The sequence below is a fragment of the Aspergillus ibericus genome (assembly GCF_003184845.1).
Source record: "Aspergillus ibericus CBS 121593 unplaced genomic scaffold BO80scaffold_9, whole genome shotgun sequence".
Taxonomy (NCBI): Eukaryota; Fungi; Ascomycota; class Eurotiomycetes; order Eurotiales; family Aspergillaceae; genus Aspergillus; species Aspergillus ibericus.
The window spans coordinates 510,465-526,357 of record NW_020292107.1 but is presented as its reverse complement, the minus strand read 5'-3'; the positions used below and the strand labels follow the sequence as shown (position 1 = coordinate 526,357).

The following is a 15,893-nucleotide window of genomic DNA, read 5'->3' as shown; positions in this document are numbered from 1 at the left end:
CTCCAGCCTCATCTTTCCTCTGAAACCCAATCTGTCATGGTACCAGCGTACTTTTTTTTCCCTTAGCCCGATCCCGATGTCGAAACTACCGTCGTTCCCTTTTTTGTTCCCCCCGCAGCAAATAATAGTTATCTTTATACCCAGACCCACAAAGTACCTTGCATCGAGTAACGTGTACTGCATTGTTTGCAGCATATGTACGTACTACATAGATACAGAGATGGAAATGGATACCTTACTCCATCACATGCATCGTTAGACCAAAACCCTACGTAGGTACTCCGTACAGTAGGTACGTATGCCCAAGATACTACCCGCATCCGAACACTAGTATCCAGGTATGTATTAAGATAATCCAGAAACAGCACATCTTAACTCGCAACTTCTCGTTAATTAACTTTCAGTATGTTTGTATGTTATCTTAGACTAATTAGGATGGGACGAAAAATAGTATTGTATTTATCGATTTAGGGAATATACGCATGCTAGATATACCATGCCATCGCATACCCATAATTGATAATAGATAACAAGGTACCCATCTTGTTATTGAGAATGTAAGTAGGTAGGGAAGGAGCTAATATGAACAAACACTCCATAATACTATAATGATATATCCAGATCCATATCCTTCCCTTTCCGGAATAATAGATATTATGTTGATAAGACAGACATATATCGATATCCACCTAGATTTCGCCCTCTAATCGAAGATGAGCTCATCCAGTTATTCCAACATCCATCCATCCATCCATGCATGTTCACATCCTCGATGACGTCCGTCCATCTTGGTTGACATGTCCTTTTCGGCTTGTTCCGAAGGGATATGACCACTTTATATCCATATCCATATCCATACTTGTATGTAGCCATATATTATCCACCCCCTGGTCAAGAGAGTCTTCATTCCATTCCCACATCCACATCCACGCAGTGCCAATATCAACGCCTCTCAACTACATCCCATTCCTTTCTTTAGACATAGACCGAACCGTGCCCTCTTCCTTATTATCGAGACCGAGACACAATACAACATGATGACAGGTCTTTCACTATCCCCTCCCTAGATACGGATAGCAGGATGAATGGATCGGAGGAAGAAACAACCCTAGAGGTTATCCCAATGAGGGTTAAGAATATACCCCGTAAAAGTGGAGGATACTTTTCATCTGATCCTATCCTATTATATCCTGTGATAGTATCTTGGAGTAGTCTCTAGATGTGTAGTGGATGTATCCGTAGTGGGGTGGGAGTTTCCAGGTAGGGAAGCGAGGATGAAAGTATCGTTGGTTGGTAGACCGCACCAGATGTTGAAGCGATCGGTAAGGTGGGCTTCGGCGGACGTGGACGTGGACTGTGTGTGGATGTATGCTATGCTGTGCTGCTCCTGAGAGTTGTTGACGACCTCATATGATGGTTCAGCCAGCTAGGTTGTATTTTCTGGCGGGTTGGGGTAGAGAGTAAGATGTGAGTGAAGTAACAGTCGTAGGAGGAGTGTATGTGACTGGTAGGGGTACGATTGGGAATGTGCTTTACATATATCGATATCGATCCCTTAAACGCGTTGCTGTGCCGTCAGGTAGGTCCACAGGGTGATTGGTATCGAACATGCTTCTCGTAGTGACTGATGGAATGCCATCGCCATCTGGCCAGCGATTGAAGCAACAAGAACAAATTCTTGTGTTTCTTTTTGAAAAGCCAAGGTTGGCTTGCGGTGAGTAGAGGCAAGCATAGTCATGTCAGGTTATCACTGATGTTTGGATACGCCACATTCAGCTGGGAAAGAAGTCTGTCATGTCCCATGTTGTGATGCTTGGGTACACCATCATGCGGCGGGTTAAGAAGAACAGAACCGACCATCTTGTTCGGCTTCTCACTTGGACATCCGAATGTCTGCATTAAGTCGTTGACGAAACGCGCGAGTGCGTTCTTCCTTGCACATGCTGACGTTCCACGCGAAGGCCGCATCCGACTGCATCACACCAGTGATGCAATGCCAATGGACCTTTTCCTGCATGGAAAAGCGATAGAGAACTTCCTCGTCTTTTCCCATCTCTTGCGAGTAATGGAAGCGGAAGCATCTACAGGGACTTGTAGATACTAAGCAGCTTTCCCTGACATGGATATGGTATGACACCCAGCTGAAAGGTTGTCAGCCATGATGTATTGACGATCTGCTGATCCTGTTCCTGCCCATCGTTCGAGGAATGCTTTGTCGAACACCATGCATCTGTTGAGATTAAGTCGAGAGGTGTGCGCTTTGGCCGAGAATCAGCTCCTTTCTGCATGATGTTGATTTAAGCTCCACCCCGGTAGTGGTCCATCCGGCTGCATGTCGCCCAGGACAGTGGCACTGATCGGACGTTCTTCTGTGCCGATATAGCGGAGCGCCTACCTTGAATGGCGCATTGGAAATGGACTTGGGCCGAAGCCTCACCGCATGTAAGTTGCCGAAAATGTACAACCGACAATGTAAAACACATCATTGATTCGGCTCAGCGCAGTATTCAAGCGGTTTCCCTTCATCAGGGAACCACAGCCACCAGTGATCGTCATGTCAGAGATGCACCCTCCCATCGATCTTTCAAACAATAAGCGGAATGTAGCGTGGAGGAGCAGGACGTAGCTGCAAGGAGGCGAGTCCAACAAAGACACCCAACCCGGACATGAGTCCGATATTCGCCCGTATAGAGCCCGGTCGAAGACTACGGGCAAGTATGTTGCCTGTTTCTATGCCATATGAAACGCCGGGTTTGCCGTGACAGCAGAGTATGCTAGACGTGACATCTTTGTAGTGAGTGTCTCCAGTCAAATGTTCTGGAGAATAGCATCTGGGCATTCCATACCCCATTGATTCCGTATGTCTGTATCCTATCCAACACGAACATATATACCCTGTTGGTAATATGGACCGCCTGGATACAGCCGCATTCTCTCGTCATTGTGACTGTGAGTATGCGTCACGCGTTGTTGTATATAGTGGACCACCATATCCCGTTCCTATTCCCAGCACAGACAACGCTATAGCCCCTAGGCAGTGGAAAGACATATCAGACGTAGCTAAACGCGTCAAAGGTGTTGGCGCAGACTTATAGCTTCCGGTAAAGGAACGACACTGCCCAGCGGAATCGAATGATGAGAGGATTGGAGGAGGCAGTTGAGACAGTGAAAAGTCTCGCGGGCTTGAAACTCCCAAGAACATCGGACAAGAACACAGTATGAAGAGCTTATTGTGCTGCCCATGCTAATCCTGACTTGGGGCAGTTCCCCATGACCTCCAGATGGACTGGCTGGATCGACAAACCAGCCCCGATTCTTCATCTCTCAATTATCAGTGACCGCCTGTTTTCGCTTCTTTTTTGTAGACTGTATAAAGCCGAAGGTGTGCAGCGAGCAAGGGGTTTTCTGATAATGTCCTTCCGGACAGTCGCTTTCCTTCATCTGGTCTCGAGGCACCAGCATATGAACTGGGACTGTAGCGGTCAGTCCAACACCATTAAACACGGCTTGCTGCTTCTGAAAGGCAACGCGCCCTCATTGTGTAGTCTGAAGAGCCAGCGTAGATTGGGACAATCCATCGTGAGACAATCAGAAGCTTATCGCCACTGATGACAACTCCATATTGTATTTGTACTGTAGATATTGACGGGAAGAAAAAGAGTTCCTTGCGGATAAAACCTATGAGCCTCTCATGAGTTTCCAACATGCAGGATGCATCAGGATAGCCATGTTAGAGCCTGAATCCCGATAAAGACCGCAACAGCTTCTGCACAGGTGCATTGTCGGACTTGTCCGGGAATGCAGAGCCAAGACTGACAGCATAGAGGATACTGGACCAGACATATTGTCGTCCTTGCCAGCGCGGTACTTCGTACAGACCGGCAGTATGTGAGTACATCCTGCTGGTCATTGAGCTTGTTGCCGAGCAGAGGGCTTGCGCCGAGTACATGTACGAATCTCCATCAGACCGACATTCCCAACATTTATGGCCGGTGTAGGCGAGGAAGATAAGTGCCTGAGATCGCAGAATTGAGAGGCTAGCTAACGAGGGCTTGTGGGTCAGATGACTGATTACCCATCCGACAGACACCAGATGATGCTGGCGTTCTTCTGCTGGAGTCTGAGAGGGCAAAGTAGGGCATTCTCCTTGACACGAGTAAAGATGCGCGCCACGGTAAAAAGTATACCCTAGAGACAGCTATCAGTACCGGTTATTGCTTCCTAGGACAACTGTAAGGACCCTGATATCGAGGTTCAACAACTTCCCATCAGCTGTCGAAATAAGGATTGCTTCGTCTGGGAAAGGCACCATCTTGAGTCAGGATGAGACTAGATCGTAACTGCGAATCTCGCTGATCAAAGCCCAGCAGACGCAATAAGCTAGAGAAGCTCTTGCGATCCACTTCGATTGAGACTGGTTCTGCGTGCGAGTCTTCAGGCGACGCGCAAAGCACCGAGCAAGAGATGTTATCATTTCCCTTGAGATCGATGCACCGATGATTCAGACCTCTTAGTTTGCCTTGTAAACCGCAAACCTGGGTCGTGGGTATGCCGTGGACATATTCATCAATCTGACTAGCCCTTTAATCAACCGAGCAATCGACTTCCTGTCTTCGGTTTCGTCCTTGGTGTCCTGTGTAAATCGTTTTGATATTCCCCATTAGGCGGCCGATATCCGCGCAAGGAATACCCGAGTCCTTCGAGGATCTTGCAGCCAATGCATCTCGGTGACTGCCTTAATAATTGTCAAGTATTGCACTTGGCTGCTTTGTCTGCAAAGTTTCGACGAGCCATTTCGATGATTGTATAGCGTAGGGCCCGAGGGTTTCTCCCAATACTTGAGGCACCATTTAAACCTCCCGAGATAAGTTCGGTTCCATAAACACGGTAAAAACGGTTGCTAGGATGTCCTTCGCTATAGTTTGCCTCTGACAAACCATCAATTCGACAGCAGTGAGCACAACAACACCACAGCCACAGTCGTAGAGCCAGTGCACCCTTTTCTCTTCTGATATGATTCAGAAGAGGTGTGCTACCTGGTTAATTCTTCTCAAAATGGTGTCCGCTTTGGCCTTTGTTTTATCGATGATTTTGAGAACATCCTTTGAGAATGTAGCCTTCTTGGAGATCATTTGGAGCTGATCGGACATCGCCTTCCCCAATCTTTCTTCGATTCTCTCCCAGTCCGGGAGGCGACCGCCACTATATCATAGAACTGACCAGCTCGCTTTTTTAAGGCCGCCCAATCATCAGGTTGATTCTGTTCCAGGTATGCGAGAACGTCTGGCTTGCTTTGGATTTCCCTGACAGCTATCGCACATGTGCCTGCCGACACCGTGTCGTTGAAGAGTGTTGGTAATGATGACACGAGGCCGATAACGTCCCACCGAGTAGTGATGTTGATGAACGAGCCCCCCACTAATGGTAGTGGTCTTGAGGATAGAATTCTCAATGATGTTTGAGACCATGCAAGTTTCTTCCGCTTATCATTGACCAAGTCTCATGCACCTGCTCACCACAAGTAGGCCCACATAATGGGACTCAGTAGGTCTCCGATGTGAAGTCGCCACTATTCCAGGAGAGTTGCGACTCGCTGAAGACATGGATCACCATCGATGAAACTTGCAAATGCTAATGCTGTATTTAGTCGAATGAGGCAGCGCAGACCATCGTGCGATGTTTGTATGGCTAGGGCCATTCTTGGCCTTCTTTCCCATATCGATTTGCAGTGGATTTGAGGTCGATTCCCCATTCCTTGATCTATGAGCAAGGTAAAGAACATATACCATGCTAGAACGGACCCCACAGTTGAAGACGCCTAGCCCGTAGCACGACGGCATCGCGAGTGAATGCCTTGTGTTGTATATAGCGGGACGTATGATGCTGTTCGGCCCTGACATGAAGCCAGTCGAGGCATAAGCGTCATAATGCACGCACCAGCTGTTTCTCCAGATCGCGTGTCGTAAGTAAGCCAGGACATGAACAACATATACTCATAGAGCGCGACACATTGATTCATCGACCCCCAGGCGGTACAATAAACCGACTGAGGGAGTAAAAAAGGGAGCAACCCCAGAGAGGCCCATAAAAGTGCAACCATGACTGGACTATTGAGGCAGTACCTCAACAGCCCTTGGGTTCTTCGTGTCCCGTTTCCTGGATTTCGTCGTCACGAGTGAGTCGGCGACGGATATGCGTCTGCGCACATTCCGATGTGTAGAAGTTCGTGGAATTTGCTGCTGATGCTCTGGTTCTCGGTATTCATAGCCCAGAAACGAGAAATAGGACTGGCGTCGAGGCAAGACTGGTGTCTTCCCTTCTTCCGCTCGTTTGTACTCGAGCTGCAGATGTGTAGGAACATAATACCCTTTGAGTGGGTCACTTCTCTGATCAGGGTGCATTGCATGTCCGCGTCGACACATAGATTCCCAGGACAACTCTTCTAATCCTCCGAAAAATCGCACGGTGGATAGGTTCGCCTTATATGGCTCCCATTATAACTGTAATGCCCTATTCTTTGGGCCATTTTGAGCATATTGCCCGCTTCGTTATTCGGCATTTTGTATGCCGCTATATTTCTTAACTCAGACCTTATACCGGAATACCGAGGGTATTATGGCGATGCAGAGGTTTCGAGTGGCTAAGCAAAGCAGCCATGCCCAGGTCTGCTAAAATCGGGCTTCTCTCGGGAGGGGTTTTGAGCCCATTGAGGACTTGTATATAATTCATCTCTGTGCCTTGCATTCTCCGTATCGAGAAGAAGATTCGATGGTCTGGTCCACTGACTCGCGCGTGCCGTTATCCTGTTATGTATAGCAGCTCATTAGCACCTCCATAGGAAGTTTACCGCAGAGAGGCAAGAAGTACTTACCTCACTGATGGCCAACGCCCTGTGACATTGCGCATGGAGAGGTTAAAATAAACCGAGACCGAAGAAAGGCTTCTTTACGACAAACCGGATATATATAAACCCCAGGCAGGTTCAGATCCTGCCTGGCATGTCCATGTAACACGTGCCACAGTTTACGTGGGTTTGAACATGTTTAGGGTAGAAGATCTAGTGAGGCAAACGAGGAGAGTAGACAAGATATGAAATGAGAGTACTATGAGAGGGGATGTGTTCATCTTCTCTTCATCTTCTCTTGTGAGGTTGATCTGTGAGGCGAGAGGAAGAAGAACGAGGAGAGACTGGAATGGACGGGGTATTTATATTGGTGACCCCTGGAGGGAAAATTAGTGAGAAATGCGGGTCTACAGTGACGATGCGATGTGGCTTCTGGTGAGTGTGGTCTCCGTGACGATGACCTTAGTGATGAGGATGTACAGTGATTAAAGGTTAAGTGACGATAACAATGAGTGATGATAGAACTAAGTGACGATATAACTAAGTGATGATACATATAGTGACGATAGTATTAAGTGAGAAGAATAGACAGTGACGATGGTATCCATCCTTTGATGGTGTCTAGTAACGATAGCCTAACAACAAGAACAGTCAGTGACGAGGCTACTCAGTGACGGTTTTATAGTGACGGTACTATCGAGGGATGTGCCTATGTAGTGACAAGTTCCAGGGTATATGAACGGTGATAGCCATTTGTGGCGTCAGCCGTTAATCAAAGTGGTGAAAACAGCAAATTCCACTACTTGATCCGCTGAGAGTTGAGATTGGTGTCGTGAATCTACAAATTCACGAAACACGGCACGATATCTTTGCAGTACTGCCTAGAAGGAATGGAAAAAGACTTTACTGATTCATATGTCTACTGAGTAAGGATCAATAGCCTGAAGACTTTCATTCATGCTCCCTTGAAAACTCCGAAAGCAAAAGTGCAGTCAATATATACAGTACAGGAAATATAGCACAGATGACAAAAGAAATCAAATTGTCAAAGAGTGGACGGGACAAGCCCAAGATCATCTGTGCCATGCCATGTGCATGGCATCGTCAAGTATCTGACAAAAGAAAAGAAAGGAGCGGTCGGAACGCTCAAAAGCCGACTGTGACAGCCTGGCGATCCCAAATCATCGCAACATAGACATTAACAGGCATTCCAAAATCATAAACATGTCAGTCATATCATAACAATCATCACAGAAATGCCACCCGCGGCCCAGCCCATTCCCCGCGCGATGCAAGCGAAACCAAAGCCAAAGACGATGAAGAACCCAAATAGAGATAAAAGCAATAACACAGAAACCCGAATCCAAATCATATGCAAAACTAAGCAAGCGCTCGATATGTTCCGTCCCGTTGTTCCGTGGGACTGTCTGCAGTGCGCAGACAGTCTTCAGTATGAATAAATCCAAAAGATGCCACCCGTGAGGGAAAGAGTTCATAAGTAATCATAAAGAAGGTGCAGAGGTGGAATGCACACGAGGACAACATATTCCAGTTGCTCGTGAAATCCACTCTCAACCTGTGATGGTCAAACGCAGGTACGCCGATAAGCCGAAGGAGTGCGAAACGTAGAACAACATCGCTAAGTTGTTAGACGAGATCAAGCTAGTCCGTAAGATATATCCAGTCGAAGTGAATGGTAAGCTGTCTATGTATGTATATGGCTAAATCTGGCTAAAACTGGCCAACAGTCGTGTGTCGGTGTGCACATAGTGCTAGTAGAGAAAGTCTGTAGACGTAGTAGAGGGAGAGGCGGAGGTGGAAGCAAAGATGAGGCTGCTTGGTGGATGCAGAAGAAAGCAGGCAAGGTAAGTTTGTCTGGGCATGGTGGAGAGAGAGCTGAGATGGGCGATGTCCGGTCGGTGCGACCAACCATCGCAAGCCTACTACTGGCTGAAGCCGGAGTCTTCCTCCTTTACGGGGGCGACACCATATTCCTGAACCATGCGTCTGAAGTCTCGGATTACCTTTTCAGGTACCCGGTCCCACATCAGGGACCGAGAGTAGACTTCAGAGGTAGCCTTGTTCGGAAGCTTGTGGGCGACGTTACCGCGCATCGCAGCCAGCGCCTGCTGGAGGTTGGAGGGCTGCTGCTGCTTGTAATCGACACCCGCATCATCAAAAGTCGTCAAGGAGTTGTACTGGTCGGCATTGAGAGCAAAAACCTGCTCCTGCTCCTGCTGCTTGGTCGGCAGCGCCAGCGTGTTGTGAAGCTCATCCAGGTTGGACGGTGCCGCAGCGCCGGTCATCTGAGCCATCTCGGCTCCAGTGATGGTGGTGGGCATGGGCATCGCCGACGAGGCAGCCATAGCGGCTTGGCCCTGAGCAAGCTCGGGTGGAGAGGAAGACAACACAGCCCGGAGGACGTTCGCGGACTCAGCGCGATATTCCTCCGAGAGCTGGGGCATGGAGCGAGCCGACAGCGAGGAGCTGTTGGAGGCAATGAAGGCCCCGAACAGCAGGCACATGTAAAAGGCGTTCCAGCTGAAAGGGTAGTCGCTGGTCGCAGACTTCTCCTTGTCGTTCGTGGAGACCACCAACGACGTGGAGTGTGCCGCCGACGTGGGCATCGGCTCGGCCTCCAGAGAGAGGCCGTTCACCATAGTAAAGTCCTCCCATGGACTGCTGTCCATGGTCAAGTTCTCGAAGTCCGAGAACTCGGTGGCAAGGTTCGCAGGGGCGGTTCTCGCGTGTCTCTCCAGCTTCTCGACGGTTTCCTTGAGGATGTTGTTCTTCTTTCGAAGATCAGCTGTTTCCAAGGTGTGAACCCGGATCATCTCATCCTTCTCCATATGCATCGTGTTGATGTACTGGTTGATCTCCTGCTGGGCGGCCATCCATTCGCCCTTCTCGCGAATGAGTTCAGCCTCGCGCAGTCGCATGTTCTGCAATTCCTCCTCCAGGTCGCTGATGACCTGGGTAAAGTGCTTCTTCTCCTCCTCCAATTTCTCGGTGTGGAGCTTCTTGCGCTGACGCGAATCCAAACTAGAACACAATTAGCTGATGTCATCCTGTAAGGGGGAGAATAAAGTGGGGACTTACGCAGCCTGACGGTTCCTCAGCAGTCGCTTCTGTTGTTTCAGTTCCTTAATCTCCTCCTCATTGATGGACTGGCTGATCAGCTGGTCAATGTTGCTCAGCGTCCGTTCTGCAGGAATCTCGAAGCGGGCGTTCTTCTTCCGGATCCCATCCCGGCGCATACTCAAGGGGGAGCTGTTGCGGTAGGTCGGGCTCTTGGTTGGCCGCGACATCGCATCAGGCATATCCGTCGCAGCTGGCATCCACCCCTGACTGGACTGTGGGGACATAGCCACAGCGGCAGGGTGCGCGAAAGCCATGCTGGGGCGGTATGACATGGAGGGGATGTTGATGGTGTTGACAGGGCCGACGGCACCGCCCGCGAAGGGGGCTGACGAAGCGTGATCCAGCTCGGAGGGAAAGTGTTCGTACATGGCGGTAGGAGTGCAGGAGCCCGATTCCTTTGCCAGCTGCCAGGAAGCCTGGTGGCTGTATGCTGCGGATGGATGAGCGCCGTCTACCCGCATGAAAGGATTGGGGGCGGTTTCAAAGAAAGCGTGGCCGACTTGAGAGTTGTGGCGGGACTGTGTGCTGGAGACGGAGTGGGAGAAATCGGACCAGACGGAATCTCGATGCGCAAATGCATCGGGTGCATGATCATATGAGGTTCTCCGGTGGTCGGCAACAGTGGCAGGCAGTTCGGGGGAAGTAGAATCGAGGATCTTATCATCCAGTACACTCATCTCGTCTTCTTCTGAATATGAGGGTTTGGCATCCAATGTGGAGGGGGATTGTTGGTAGAAGTCAAAGGATGGTTGAGAATATCTTGCCATAACTGTGAATGTGTATATGACGAAAGTGAAGGTGAAAAAAGGGTGGCTTTGCTCAAGGAAAAGCCCTGGTTGCTTGTAGAGCAGTCAAGAGGCGGTGTGTAAAATGGATGTACGGGAAAAAAACAGGTCTGGAAGAGGTGCGGGGTTGGAGGTGGTTGGTGGGAGGAGAAGACCAAGGCGTTCAGAGAGGAGGGATTGAGTAGAATGCGTGAGGAGGATGAACGAGAGGGAAGTTCTCGAAAAGTCCCAAGGGAGGTTTTAAAAGAAGATAAGGTGGGAAGAGACGTAGATCGATCGGTGGTGGTCAAGGTGTAGAGGACTAGCGAAGTGGAGGCAGAAGAGGAGCAGGGGGAGGCACGGAAGAAGTATGATTGAGGAGGGAGGGGGGTGTAAAAATATAGAGGTCTCTTGTGATCAAACAGAAACCTCTCCCGAAGAGAGTTTGATGTTCAGTATATTGTTGATTGTGATGGAGGACAAGAGCAAGTGAAGCGGGAGGGGGAGTCCATATATCCTTCGCGGGCTGAATCAGGAAACATGCGATGAGGGAGTCCCTGACCCAGATCAGAATAGTAAGACTCTAGCATGAGAGAATAAAAAAAAATAAATCAGAAACCAAAATAAAAATAATAAGAAGAATAATATTAGCGATAAAATTAAATGCGAATAAAAATAAAAATAACTAGTAACCCTCACTAGAATCCTACCCATACTGGCTCTGGGACCTGACCCATACCTACAAACCAACAGCGGCAACCATGGGGAGAACAAAAAACGAGACTAAAAAAAAAAAAAAGAAGCCCAAGAGAAAACCAAAAATCCCACCTAAAATCACGGCCTGCTCCATCGGCCCTAACAAAGTCGCAGGTAAACACAGACCCATCGCTCGCTCGCTCACTAATCGCCGCTCCCCCCAAACATCAGAGCATCCGGCGGTCAGCGGAAAAGTCAAAAGACGAGGCGACATTTCTTACTGCTCCCGAGATTAACGAGACGTGATCATTGGATGCTTCGTTGGGCAGACGTGCAGCTAGCAGGGGAACCTTTGGGACCAGAAGGTGAGGATGAATAATCATCGTTCCTGGCTGGTTACTCGCCCAGTGCTTTTGCCAGAGACGAATCAGGATCTTGACGCTTCTTGTGTACCCTGGAGCCTGCCCTTCTCCGGTGCCCTGGGTTGGTAACATTGAGGTTATTCAGATGGCCAAAGTAGGTACTTGCTGCCCTGGGACATTCGGCCCCGATCGCCATCAGGCCGTACCTCACCACCCTCCATCCAGTCCAGTCGTACTCCGTAGTAAGTACTACCACCTCCTCCGCCTAGCCGTAGATACCTTCTTAGTAGACTTTCGCCAGACGCGACTCATACATGGTGCAGGATGATAGATGATAGGCCGGGCGATTGGTGGTTTGTGAGTGGTAGGATCGTCCCAACCGTCGCATAATTAGAATAATCAACCCTAACCGCCAAACCTAACCAACAATATCGACAAAGCTCATCATAACGGCGGCTATGCCGTTGCCTGCCACAACCTTCTTTGGCGACCAACACCGACCGACTCCCCCCTAAGGATCGGAGGAAGGTCTCAACTGAGACTTTGCTTTTCGTCGATACTACCCTTCCCAGTGCCGGGCCCGGTGGATGAAGGGAACTACTGAGTACTAGGGTCCCTCAGTTCCAAGTCCCGGTGGGTGCTGAGTGGTTGGTATCGGAACCATGGTCATTACCGGTGGGGCCACAAATCGGTGATCGAGAGCCTATCGAACCCACCATCCTGACAGTACGACCCCTCTATCCGATACCGTCGAAACAATGGCCTCCCTCTCTCGACCTTGTGTCTCGCGCTCTTCGCCAGTCGCCCATCCGCAGCAGCGCCCGAACCCAGGCATGGTTCCTCCTCATCACACCGGGAAAGCAGAACCATTGGTACCTGGTCCGGCACACTGGGTTTCAAGCAGACCGCCTACCAGTGACCTCCCCCTCCCCTCCTCAGGTTCGGGATGGATGTACGTACATATGTAGGTGGGTAGGTACCTGAACGGCTCATCCCACCAGGCCCTGGGGCTCTTGGCCGTCAGTTCTCGCGATGATGCCCAAAGAGGAGATTGTCTGTGCGCTCAGTCAGTGTGCATCCATCCCATGATCGCCTCCTGGGATAGGGCGAGTCGCGGGTTACAGGACGATACGATCGATACCGCAGGCGACGAGGGCATGGCTCCAGGCTCAGCCAGAAAACCCCCGAAAAGAGTGGGAGGGGCCCTGATCAGATGGACAGGATGTCATACAATACGTACGGACTCCCGGTTGTACCCTAAGGACTTGGAAGCGTATCGCCCTCCGCCCGGCATGGCCAATCAATCGCGCGCCAGGGTGACATCCTGATGGGCTGAGAGGAATCTATTTCCATCATGATCCTCACAGTAGGGGTGTTTCTCGCCAGAGCGCTGGAAGGGCTTGGGGCTGGATCAGGCTGCCAAAAAAAGTACGGAGTGTTTCTGCTAAGGTCGGCTTCAGAGAGAATGATCCGATGGGCTGGCATTCCATCCTCCTTCGACGCCTTGTTGTGATGATTCTTACTCATGGTTGCTATGATATGCCTGTGATTGTTTAGGCTGGTAGTAGTATGTTTGCTGCCATTCATATCACCTTCGTCTCCCGACTTCCTGTTGGTGGTCGCCAGTCGTAGACAGAGAATTTGGAGAATGAATGATAGATAATTCATGTCTGGTACCGTTAGGGCCGGCCCGTAGAAGAGATCCAGTGATCCATGATCCAGTGATCCACCAGGGATGGATACACAATCCTAGATAGTCGATTGGGGGGGGCACCACGAAACTTCGAAAGGGCCCTTTTGCCGTTTCGGTTAGCCTGGGCTGCCTGCGCGGCCCTCATCGGCGCATCGCATGCACACCCGTTCTGTTGCGACACCCGCCCGCCCGTGCTTCGACCAATTCCCGCCATGACAGGAATCCCGCGGCAGCTGCACCAGATGCAGCAGAGCACAGACAGATCAGATTTCATCTTGGCCCAGCCCCGAGGCAGCATGCTCCCTGCTGGTTTGCTGATCAAATTCTACAGTAATTTGCTGATACCGGGCTTTTTTTTTTAATCTTTTTTTTCTTCTTGAGTGGTTGTGCCAGCCTCTAAGCAAGAAGAAGCAAGTCACTCGTAGTCCCGCAGGTCAGCCAGGTTAATTGCCTCTTTCGGCATAAGCACCACCCGACTGGAGCTTAATCCACTTTTGACGGTTCACCTGCATTCCATCTTCACTCATGGCAGTTGATATCCAGTATCCACCTTAGGTAACCTTCTTACCTAACCTCTGACCTAACCATCACAAGCGCGAGTTGGTCAGCGCAAACTTAATGTGTGGTAATTTCCCCTTTGGGAAAGAGAATGGATAATTAGTGGGCTTCATCCCGTCTCTGGAGTCTGGAGGGGGGCACCGGACCCAGTCATCATTATTTCTATCACCACCACCAGGGCATTCGTCATACGCGGATGACTACTCCGTAGTACTCCTCTCACTAAGAGTTAAGTCCCAGGATGGCTCGACGAAACACCGGTAATTAGCAGCAGGTAAGGCATCAGTGCTTTCCTGCGGGGAATCAACGATGTCATTGCATCTCGCTCGGATCCTCCTGAGCACGGAAGCACGCACGATCTGGGTTCTCATGCAGCGACAAGGCGAGTTTGGGTTGAAGCATGGCCAAGGAAGCGGTCGACCTATCTCCGCCTAGCCTGGCGAGAAGCTCGAGCTCGAGGGAGCTGTGAGGCTGTTGTGGTTCTGCAGATAGGGAAGGTTGCTTGAGGTCGGCCCATCGATGATGAGGGGCATACCTTAGTTCGTTCATGGGTGAGTACCCAAGTCGGCCAGTAGGATTAGTTACTCGCATGGCTTGGTAGTTGAGGAATGCCTCTCTACCTCTTGCCTGTTGCCATATGGTGTTTCGAACTAAGCAGGCACATGTTGATCATTCCGCGCCGGATTGTACGCGATAGCAACTAAGCATCGTTTTCCTCTTCGTCTCTGATAGGCTTGATGGGGTGACGCTACATCGTACCTAGTGCCATCCTCAGCACTAGGTAAGTAATATGTACTATCATAGCACTGTTGGGGTAATAGTAAGAGCCTGTCTCCAGTGTCCTGAGAATAGTGAGGATTGACGTTCCCGAGAAATCTCGCGCCAATTCGGCCGATAACCACCAACCGCGCCTTCCCGGCACAAAACCTGCCTTCGTTGAGAAGCGGCACCTCAGCATCACCATTTTTTTCCCCAACGTGTCATGGCTCCAGTGCGCAAAGCATCCATTGTTCCGGAGTCCGGAGGTGAAGACAATGCTGCGATCCACCGCGGCCATGAGGCACAGGAACAGCATGCACCCGGACAGAAGTAGAAGGTTCCCTGGGTTCTTCGGCCAGTCGCTTACCGCCAACTGCCAGCTATCGATAAGATGAAACAGACCAGAAGAATCCAGCGACCCACCGAGTGTGCGGCAACCCTCGGCAAGCTTGGACGCCGGACTTGGGAGTTGGTAGGTGCGTAGAATAGCTTCCCTGGCCCAGTGCGAGCGGAGTGTGACTCACTCTCTCCGGCCCTTTCATTCGGGTTTCTGGAAGCCTTGCCGTCTAGTTGATTTCCTAACTGGGAAGCATCCGTGCATCCCATCCATGATGACCTGGTGTTTCAGAATATCCTCGACGACCATTGCGGGAGTATGTGTACTGATGTCATGGGCTGGTAGACCCCATCTTTACGCACTGTTGGTGCGGGTTGGTGTCTAGTGCTTAGTTCCTACTAACTATGGACAAAGTTGAGTGATCGAGCGAGCGTAGTGTCGGAGTCGAGTTGATGCCACGTTTCACAGGTAGCCATTCGACAATAGTACAGTACAGTCGAGGACAGGCAGGTATCGAGCACCCTGCACAATCACTGGTGCCAGTCCCTTGCCCCGGTTCGCAGGGCAAGCACCCCAATAATCAGTCGTAAGCAAGTCATATCCAGAGTCGCACGCAGAGTCAGTCGAGTTACCCGCTATTCGCGACAATCGCGTGAAACCGCAGAAACAGGAATTGTCAAAAGCAATTAGCTTGCCCTACATATGCTGCTGCTGCTACTGCAATGCATGAACTTGTCCG

General features: G+C 50.2%; 2 protein-coding genes across 2 annotated transcripts; both read right to left on the bottom strand.

Annotated features, from left to right (window-relative positions):
- Positions 1-8,563: 8,563 nt before the first annotated feature.
- BO80DRAFT_287076 (putative bZIP transcription factor) lies at positions 8,564-11,099 on the bottom strand. Its single transcript, XM_025714962.1, has 2 exons — positions 9,944-11,099; positions 8,564-9,886 (listed from the first exon to the last, which is right to left on the bottom strand). The coding sequence occupies exons 1-2, from the start codon at positions 10,750-10,752 to the stop codon at positions 8,788-8,790; spliced, it is 1,908 nt and encodes a 635-aa protein (XP_025577889.1). The 5' UTR covers positions 10,753-11,099; the 3' UTR covers positions 8,564-8,787.
- Positions 11,100-12,919: 1,820 nt separating this feature from the next.
- Positions 12,920-13,566, bottom strand: BO80DRAFT_287071 (uncharacterized protein). The gene has a single exon (XM_025714961.1). The coding sequence runs from the start codon at positions 13,473-13,475 to the stop codon at positions 13,065-13,067; it is 411 nt and encodes a 136-aa protein (XP_025577888.1). The 5' UTR covers positions 13,476-13,566; the 3' UTR covers positions 12,920-13,064.
- Between the last annotated feature and the right edge of the window lie 2,327 nt (positions 13,567-15,893).